The sequence below is a fragment of the Mytilus trossulus genome, chromosome 9, assembly GCF_036588685.1.
Source record: "Mytilus trossulus isolate FHL-02 chromosome 9, PNRI_Mtr1.1.1.hap1, whole genome shotgun sequence".
Lineage (NCBI taxonomy): Eukaryota > Metazoa > Mollusca > Bivalvia > Mytilida > Mytilidae > Mytilus > Mytilus trossulus.
This window is the reverse complement of record NC_086381.1, coordinates 59,874,482-59,885,283: the sequence shown is the minus strand read 5'-3', so window position 1 is coordinate 59,885,283 and position 10,802 is coordinate 59,874,482. Positions and strand designations below refer to the sequence as shown.

Sequence of the window (10,802 nt, the reverse complement as noted above, 5' to 3'; positions counted from 1 at the left end):
ATATGTTCCGGACCATATGAGTATTTGGACCATACGCGTATGGTCATGACCATATGGGTATATACTCATATGGTCCGACCATACGCGTATGGTCGGGGTAATTAACACTCTGTTACAGTTTACTTTTAATACTTCTAAACTCTTCATATGGCATGACCGTTCATTCAAAATACGCTATCATATAGGTAATTTTATCATTATAATATAATAAAAAGATAAGCTAAATAAAAATAAGAAGTTTCACATAGTTAATTTTACTTAATTGTCAAATATAAAGTAAACATATGTTATACCGATGGTCATTACCGATTTGTTATTACGAGTAAATGGCAATATGTCGTTCCTTTAAAAATTAAATTCCCAAAAATTCTTAATGAACTGTTACATAAGAAGTCAGTGGAAAGTAGCATACTATTAGTTTATTTAAGTTGTGTTGTGAAGATGGTGTATTGCAGTCATTTTACGATATTTGAGATGAAGAGCTTCTTAAAAACACCGTAGACATCAGAATTGCCAAAGACCTTGGTATCACTGTACGCAGCTGCAAAAAAGGCTTGTTTTTCACTCGCAAACAAAATGTGTAAATGAAAAAGATCGTGCACAAATTTCTTGCAAATGCAAAAAAGCTATGATACCGTGAGGAAGTGAATGTCATCCAATCTATATGCACGAATGTAACTAGCGATGAAAACTTACTATGGCATCAAGATTAAATTTTTACGTAGTTTTTTGGATTAAAAAAATAAAAAAAATTGTCATGTTTTAAACCATCACTGTTTTTTAGATAAAATTTTTACATTATTGAAACGTTTATAATGTATTTTGAAAAAAAATATATATACATATATGGTCCAAATACTCATATGGTCCGGCCCGTTAATAACCAAACGAGTATAATACTCATATGGTCCGACCATACGCGTACGGTCTGACCATACGTGTATGGTCGGACCATATGAGTATACGCATATGGTCATGCCCATACGCGTATGGTCCAAATACTCATATGGTCCGGAACATATATACATATTGTTAATATACTGATGTATATGTACATCTAATGGGATATATTTTTTTCTAATTTGCGGTAACGTGTTATGAACATGACCAAACGCAAGCTGATTCAAATAAATTTTCCACCAAACTCATCATTATCTCCAAAAAAAAATTTAAAACATGTTTGGTCATGACTGTTTGTCTCTAATATTTAATTAACTGTGCATTTGTATTCAGATATCGCAGATCAAATTTATTCGTTCTTTGTGTAATCATACGTTTTTTGATTGAGTTAAGTCTGCTAATTGATATTTTATCGTATGTTTTTATATGTTGTGATGTTATGCTATTGTTTCAGAAAAAGGGAGAAGGTTTGGGCCCATTAAAACGTTTAATCCCGCTGCAAATGTTTGCACCTGTCCTAAGTCAGGAATCTGATGTACAGTAGTTGTCGTTTGTTTATGTAATATATACGTGTTTCTCGTTTCTCGTTTTGTTTATATAGATTAGACCGTTGGTTTTCCCGTTTGAATGGTTTTACACTAGTAATTTTGGGGCCCTTTATAGCTTGTTGTTCGGTGTGAGCCAAGGCTCCGTGTTGAAGGCCGTACTTTAACCTATAATGGTTTAATTTTTAAATTGTTATTTGGATGGAGAGTTGTCTCATTGGCACTCACACCACATCTTCCTATATCTAATAATATTAATCTTTAAATAAACCAAATTCAGTGTCATATTTTATGTTCTTATAGGTTCTAACATGATATTTCTAAACCTGCGACCCAATCATCAATGGCTTCAGATGACTGAAACTTCACTTTTGCATGATTTTGAAAATTAACTCAAGCATAAAAATTCTATTCCACACCAATAACAGTACTTTCGACACAAACATAAATAAACTAAATCATTTTAGCTACGATTATCTTCGAATGCGAATTTTCAGATACTACATTTTTAATATCATAATATCATTATATGTTACTGTGAAAATGAGGTTGTTTGTATCATACGTTGATAATTTATATTTCTAACAAGTATGTGTCATAGATTAAAGTATATAACTATTTGACTAAGACGAACAAATCTGAAAACATCACAATTTTCTAAATGAACAAAAACAATAAGAAGAATTATTTGTTTTCCTTGCAGTCTGTGAAACATTAATCCTGCATATATGAACTTGGTGTGAGTTGAAGTATTTTCGTAGAATAAATTTAGGATTGGTAAGATGTAAGAAATTCAAGACTTCTATATTAAACCTATGGCGTTGTCTGTAAGATAGGTAGAGATTCAGTTATGACCTCTGTTTAATACTAGTACTGTCTTCAATGAATCGATCAACCTGTGTCTTTTGGTCCAGACAAAATTCAGCTTATGACTTTAATTGTAATCAGTGTGATTAAAAGTATTGCCGAAAAAACGCAATATTGGACTTTCCTTTTGTTAGTCGTAAATCGTGCTGCGCGATGTTTATTTATATGTTAATCATATACATAATTGTCTAAAAATTCTTGAACAGAAAATGAAATTAGAAGCAAGCGATAGGGTAGCAGTTTATATTATGAGGCATCGCAACATATCAAGCTTGTACATTTTCTACTTAAAAATGTATTAACGTATTTGAAACGATCTTTTAAAAGACGTATGTTTTTGGCTGGGTTTATGATTATTCGATACTTGTATACATTTTCATTCATTTCAGAAATAGGTTCAACAAGTTTGAAAACGGAAACAAAATATCTTTTTTTTTCTAGAGTTGTGGTTCTTACATTGCGAATGTGATTCTAGTATTTACTTAAAATGTAGTATTAAAAATATTCAGTGCTTAGTTGTTGTTTGCTTACCGTTCAGTAGCATTTTTGTTAAATATATAGTCAGAACGTAATATAAGTAGAATTTTCAAACTGGTTCGATCTGGATTTAAGGCGAGGGTTTTGACTGCCACTTGAAAGTAAATGTATTTTTACAGGAAGAAAATCGATGTGGAGAGAGCGTGAAAAAGAGCAGAATATGTAGTGTTACGTACTTGTCTCTTCGAATCGGACGTGACTGCATATTTATACATCCTGCTCATCTTAAAATGGTATGTTTTGTCTTGTTTCTAATATATTTTAATTCCAGTTATTTTATTGACGTTAAAAGATTAAGATAACATTTAAGAAGTATAAGACATTTCAAACATAATACAAAATAATCATCAAATAATACGAACCAACATTGTATTCATTAGAACCTTTACTTTTTATTAACAAAGACTGTACATTTGTGTTGGCATCTAGACGTAGTTTTGATGCTTGGTTACTGTCCCATTGTCGTAAAATCCCATTTCCTGTATATGCATAGAAAACAAATTTTCCAATAAGACATAAATATGAAATTGGAAAATCCCAAAATAAAACTGCCTATTTAACCATCCGTAACACTGCTTTACTGACATGCGCAAAGTTAAGGTTAGCGTATATTTAAAAGAAAAGGGAAAGGAATGCATCGCAATTTATTAACAAGTATCAAATGGCAAAACCCCTAAATATAGGCGGCTGGGGCCCAGAACTACGTAGTGATGCAGACATACAAGCTTTAGTAGATAACAATCCACAGGTAAGTGATTAAATGACTGTATTATTATTTTTTTTGTACATATGTACAATTTCAAATATTTTAAATCTTAATAATTTTTTTAACGAAAGACAAACTATCTTATTGTATTATAGTACTTTCAGAAAGTCTAGAAAGAAATATATCTTAGTTATGGTCACGATTTTTGCTTTTACCATACTGTTTTCCATATTTAAAATTAAAATTAGGTCATTTACATAAAAAAAACTGAAAAAATAATTCATAAGGAATCTCAAGTACCAATGGGTTAAATTTGGTTATACTTTTTTCATTTTTGGTTAACAAGCTCTTCATATCTTAAATAAGGATTTCAAATATTTGGCATCACTGAACAGAAAAGTATTGTCGAAATGGGCATCTGGTGTTGAAAAAGTGGTACCGTTAATGTTACATTGAACATGTTTCTTTTAAGTGATGTTGATGCTTTAAGAATTCGTAAAAGTATAACTTTGAAAAGAGCGAACTATTTGAACTATTCATTCTAAACTCTCGAGTTAGTATTTTATTGACTCGTTCATGCCTTTGTTGTAGAACGTTTACTATGAAGTACAACTAACAATATGAGTGCTGAAAGATTGCATACAGTAACGGTGTATTTCAATAGTGTTTTACTTGCTTCTGTGTTTCTGTTGTCCATACTAAATGAAAGATAAGAACCTAAAACATTACCGCAACACAATAACAAAATGGTGGAATGTATATGTACCGAGCCACGACAAAAGGATATCATAAAAAATAAAGTAAAAGTAATGATTAATTTATCGTTCGATTGCTATTGAATACACATATATATATATATAAAACGTAAACGTTGGTTCGTGTTCATTGCAGATGATATCACTTGTGAGGGCAGCTTTGAATGATCAAGATCTTCAGGTCACATCGCTTACTTACCGAAGTCAACGTGTAGCAGGAATGAATTACGTTGTAAAGGTTGGATAGGAAAATGAATAATTAATTATTGAACTAATGTAAAAGTGGCTTTAGTTCGGATATATTTTGGAATAAGTATTTACTTAAGTATATCCTATGACATCTTTTGCAATACATTTTCCCCTTGTTTGATTGAGATATGAAGATTTGTTTACTAGATAAAATGCATATTTCTGGAGGGCTGAGTCTGAGGGTGACGAAATCTCCCTGGGCCAAGGTAAATGAATGTTTTATTTCACTGCCTTTCATTTGTTTACTACTAAGTATCTGAATTTACAACATTTATTTACATTCATGTTTCTTCACAATTTGTTTCATAACTAAACTCGACATAAAAAACAGTATTGATAAAAAAATAATTATCTTTTATTTTAGTTTTTATTTTACGTCTTAAATAATTTTGAAAACGATAGCGACTTTCTATCGCCATTAAAAAACGTTCCAAAAATTAATTAAGGTAACCACTAGTATTGTCCAACGTTTACGTACAAGTCCCGACGTTGAGAGGGGAATTTGAAGTTTTGTTAAGTGTCACGTGGAATGGCCTCAACCAATCAAACACTGATTTAGCTATCAAATGTATCATGTAGTAGAAAATTACTGTTTATTCAGTGCAACATAAAAGGCTGAATTTTTTCCGTATCACTAAAGGGTTTCGCAAATATTTTATTAATCTTTAATATGTATTTCCTTATGATCATAAAACATACTATATTCTGTTAATCATTGTGAACTAGATGAACACTTTCTATTATTTTGTAGGTGAGAATACAAAGTAGCGAGACTCAGTATGCTCTACTAAGAATATATCAACCTCTACCTGGACAAGGACAGCTAGAGCTAGTGAAATGTAAAGTCATTCAACCGATTCCAACCGAATGAGAAATCTTAATAGAGCTACTCCTATTGACTGATTTTATGTAATTTAATCTGCTATATATGTACGCCTTATTGTAACAAATTTTATAATAAAATGCAACTTTTAAATTTTGTTTGCTTCATCATATGTGCAAATCATGTGACGGGCGTAAACTTATTTCGGCGTTCTATAATATGTAGTCAGGAATATGATAGTTATCCTTTTGTTTGATGTGTTTGAGGTTTTGATTTTGCCTTTTGATAGGGCCTTTTTCTTTTTGAATTTTCCTCGGAGTTCAGTATTGTTGTGAAATAACCTTTTCTCGAACTGTCAAATACTTACATATTAATATGTGTTCTTATCCCGGGCATAAAAACAATGCCGTATTTGGCGAAACCTTTTCAACTTTTGATCTTCAGTGCTGTACAACTTTGTACTTTATTCACTTTCGATCTTTTATATCTGGGCGTCACTGTTGATTTTTGTGTGGACCAGGCGCGTTTTTGGCGTATTGAATTTTAAACCTGATGCTTTTTGTTATCTATTAATCGTGTTTTTCTTTGTCTAATATGTTCTCCTATTTATTTGTATTGTAGTCCTGTAATATTATGTTGTCATCTCAATGTTATATTTAACTTTGCCATTAAAGTGCGAGGTTTGGCATGCCAGAAAACCAGGTTCAACCCACCACTTTTATTCCCCTTTAAAAGTGTCCTGTACCAAGTCAGGAAGATGGCCATTGTTATATTATTGTTCGTTTATGTGTGTGTTGCATTTTAACGTTGAGTCGGTTGTGTTTTCTCTTATTTTTGAGATATTGAGATAAGACGTGGCACGGTACTTGTCTATCCCAAATTCATGTATTTGGTTTTCATGTTATATTTGTTATTCTCGTGGTGTTTTGTCTTATGCTTGGTCCGTTTCTGTGTGTGTTACGTTTCTGTGTTATGTCGTTGTTCTCCTCTTATATTTAATGCGTTTCCCTCGGTTTTAGTTTGATACCCCGATTTTGTTTTTTGTCCATGGATTTATGAGTTTTGAACAGCGGTATACTACTGTTGCCTTTATTTAGACCAACAGTTTTATCTGATTCTGTTTTAAATAGTTAGATATATTATCTGATAGATAATGAAGTTGGTTAACAAAAATGATTGCATAGTTCCTTTCAGTTTGCTAATTGGTTCTGTCATAAATTTGCAATGATATATAACAATACGCTCAATGTTGAAATCATCAATGAAAATTTGAGATGAAGAGAATGAATAATTCGAGCTGTATTTTGAATGTTACACAAAACGAATGTGCCATAGAAAATCAGTAACAGATATACACCGTGTGATATGTTTGTCTTAATAAGAATTCATGACGGCAAGAGACTGGAGGACTTACTTATCCAGACAACCCGTGTTAACATTGATTATTAAATGAAAAAAAAATGATTTAACAGATTTTAAGAAATCCCACTAGTTACCTTTTAATTTGACTTTTTTCGTTAAAATTTTGACAAGTGAGTAGATTTTACAAATGTTAAAGTTGATGTTTTGCATATGCCCGTTAAGTCCATATTGTCATAGTTTTTCAAAGGTACCAGGATTATTATTCAATACGCCAAACGCGTGTTTCGTCTACATAAGATTCATCAGTGACACTCAGATCAAATATGGACCAGCAGGTCAAGGATAATTGTTCGTGCATTCTTATTGCAAAAAAGATACCATCACCCTCCATGTATGCTGACAAATAAACGAGTACTAGACAGACGACATTTTGAGTCAAGCTTTGGATTTGGTAGAAGAGATTTAAGATAAAGACAGTGTTATAAAACAAAGTCCTTACCTGTATCAGTAAAATAAAGGTAATCATAAATGTAATTTATATGTTACGGTTTAATAAAAAACACCATTCCGTCTGCTCAAGAATAAACAAACATTCAATTCGCTTGCAATCAAATCAGTATTGTACAGTACCGTTGAAGACAAACATAATAGCTTCTTAACAGATTTTGATCGGATGCAAGAGAATACCTGAGCAGTACGAAATTTATAAGGATTAGTTCCAGATTTCTATCATTGTAATGTTAACGTTATTGATACATATATCAAGTAGAATAAAAAAAACAAGAGTTATATAACGGTGTTGGTAAGGACATTTATTTAGTTTAGGTAACTGTTTCAGTAAAGGAAGATATAGTTTTTCATGTTTGCCTTGGTTGATATTCGAAAGGAACATAAAAAAGGCTTATGATTATCCAGGACTTCTCCTTGGTAAGTGTCGTGGGTGTATGTCGTGTATATGTTGAGTTTCGGAGATTATTGTTAATGCCTGATTCGTAGCACCAAACAAGAAGATCAATCTGCGTTTTTGAAGTTTTGTTAATATCATTTATCTTTTTTCCTCATTATTTTGTCTAATGTATACAAACTTGCGATTTTCAATTTTACCATGGACAGTAGTACAAATAAAAAGATGTACAGTAAACAATTTTTCAAGATTAATTTTGAAATAGGATCGTGGTCACATGAATTATATGCAACATCCTAAAAAAACTGCATATATAACACTTATCCAAAAAATCCAATAATGAGCACATTCTACGCCCAAAGCGTTTTCAAAGAATAAAGGTTGTTCTCTAATAGTTTTGGCTTATTATCTATATCTTGCATGAATTTACATTTCTAGTATCACACTGGAGACTGTGATACTAGAAATGTAAATTCATGCAAGATATAGATAATAAGCGAAAAAGGGATACGACTATCTGCGTTAATTTGATTTGTTTATCCAGAATCATAAGATGATATTTCGGCATCTCATTGTCTATTCGTTAGGTCATTGATGACCTTCTAAGGTTATGACCATGATTATTTCGTGTGAAAAATACCACACCAAGTTTTTGCTATTGTTTTATTTCACACAATGAGAGTGTGTACCATATTAAGACAATAGGTGACTTGTGAGAATGGGATACCGTTTGGTATTTAATTATTCAAAATGGAATTCAAATAATATATATACTCGCCGTTTTATATTGAAATTGAATTATTTAGAGTTGATAGCAAGCGATATCCGTTCTCACTTGTTATGAAACCTATAAATAATGTTTCAATGTCATGAAACACTAAAGGGATTAATCTATGTAAACTAGTCTCGAGAAAACTTGTAATAGAAAATCATTTACTCTTAATCTACTGGATTAAGATCATAACATAGATAACTGTAAACAGCAAGAATTTTCAGTAAAGAAGAAATTACAAGCAAGTCACCATTACCAAAACACAGAGAATTTTGAGATGAATTCTATTCTTGTTTTCAATATTGAAGAGTGTCCTATGTTTAATATACACTGCAGCACATAGACCAAGGTGAGCGACACATGCTCTTTAGAGCCTCTTGTTTGTTAAATACAATCCAATAACTCAGAAACATAAAAATTTTAATTTAAAAAAGTCCGAAAGAGAGTATACATCAATAGATATAAAACACTTCTCCGAAGTTTCATGTAAATTGACGACAGCGTTCTTGAGTTATTTTCCAATTTGCTGACGACGGACGGTCAACGGCACACCATAATACGTCCCGTAAACAAACCCTGTGGTCCACTACGAAAAATGTTATTAGTTGTGACAACAAAAGAACAATGAAATGAAGTTGAAATGTTTATGAGTTCCCTGCACTAAAGACCATTTTATAAAGGATCCCCTGATATTTTATTTTATACTGGAAAGTTGTGGTAGAACGTTTTCCGAACAGAATTAAATGATAAAGGTTAATTTTGATCACCGTAGTAATATGGTTTTGTGATTTGTTGGGAAGATAGGATATAGCTTTTCACTTGATTACAGTTATAAACTAGAAAAAAGTCATTTTTTTCAAGTCAAGAATACCTTTTTTTTCACAATTTTCTTTGAAAAAAAAACAGACCAATTTTTAAACAAGAGTGCACACACTGAAATGTCTCGCCTTCTTTACTAATCATTGATATTATGTTGATAGTCCTAATAATAAAGCTTTATTGCAACTGTCACATAAACCTAACATAAAACAAGAAAACTAAACATTGACCTTTGAACCATGAAAATGAGGTCAAGGTCAGATGAACCATGCCAGGTTGGCATGTACAGCTAATAATTCTTCCATATAACAAATATAATTGACCTATTGCTTATAGTTTAAGAAAAAGAAACCAAAACACAAAAGCTTAACACTGAGCAATGAGCTGTAAAAAATGAGGTCAAGGTCAAATAAAACCTGCACGACTGACATGTAGATCATTAAATATATCCATACACCAAATATAGTTGACCTATTGCATACATTACATTACATTGTATTAGACAAAAAGGCCAAAACTCAAAAACTTTACTTTGACCACTGAACCATGAAAATGATATCAAGGTCATATGACACCTGCCAGGTAGACCTGTACACATTACAACCATTCCACACACTAAATATAGAAGACCTATTGCATACAGTATAAGAAAAACAGACCAAAAACTCAAAAACTTAACTATAACCACTGAACCATGAAAATGATATCAAGGTCGGATGACACCTGCCAGTTGGACATGTACACCTTACAGTGCTTCCATACACCGAATATACTAGACCTATTGCTTATAGTATCTGAGATATGGACTTGACCAACAAAACTTAACCTTGTTCACTGATCCATGAAATGAGGTCGAGGTCAAGTGAAAACTGTCTGACGGGCAACAGGACCTTGCAAGGTACGCACATACCAAATATAGTTATCCTATTACTTATAATAAGAGAGAATTTAACATAACAAAAAATCTGAACTTTTTTTCAAGTAGTTACTGAACCATGAAAATGAGGTCAAGGACATTAGACATGTCACTGATGGAAACTTCGTAACATGAGGCATCCATATACAAAGTATGAAGCATCCAGGTCTCCAACCTTCTAAGATATAAAGCTTTTAAGAAGTGAGCTTACACCGCCGCCGCCGGATCACTATTCCTAAGTCGAGCTTTCTGCGACAAAAGTCGCAGGGTCGACAAAAACCCGGACAATTTCTTAGTTGCTCTCGAAAAAGCCCGGACAATAATAAACATTACTTTTTTGGGTTAAAAACAAGGAAATTGTGCTTCTTTGTTGATAAAAAATTTAAAGTAATCAAAATAAGTTTGGTAGTCATGATATGAACAACTGTTATAATTACGATTTAGAAGTTTATTGACCTTATTCCATGATTTTTCACTCGTAAAAGGCCGAACTACCCTAAAAAAAACCCCGGACAAAATCACTCGAAAAACCACGATCCTAACTGGACACTAAAATCAAGAATGGAAATGGGGAATGTGTCAAAGAGACAACAACCCGACCATATAAAAAAACAACAGCAGAAGGTCACCAACAGGTTTTCAATGTA

At 32.2% G+C, this 10,802-nt stretch overlaps 1 protein-coding gene across 1 annotated transcript; it reads left to right on the top strand.

Annotated features, from left to right (window-relative positions):
• The first annotated feature begins 3,449 nt into the window (after positions 1-3,449).
• On the top strand, positions 3,450-5,517 carry LOC134684071 (cystatin-A2-like). The gene is made up of 3 exons (XM_063543360.1): positions 3,450-3,597; positions 4,447-4,548; positions 5,311-5,517. The coding sequence occupies exons 1-3, from the start codon at positions 3,511-3,513 to the stop codon at positions 5,428-5,430; spliced, it is 309 nt and encodes a 102-aa protein (XP_063399430.1). The 5' UTR covers positions 3,450-3,510; the 3' UTR covers positions 5,431-5,517.
• The last annotated feature ends 5,285 nt before the right edge of the window (positions 5,518-10,802 follow it).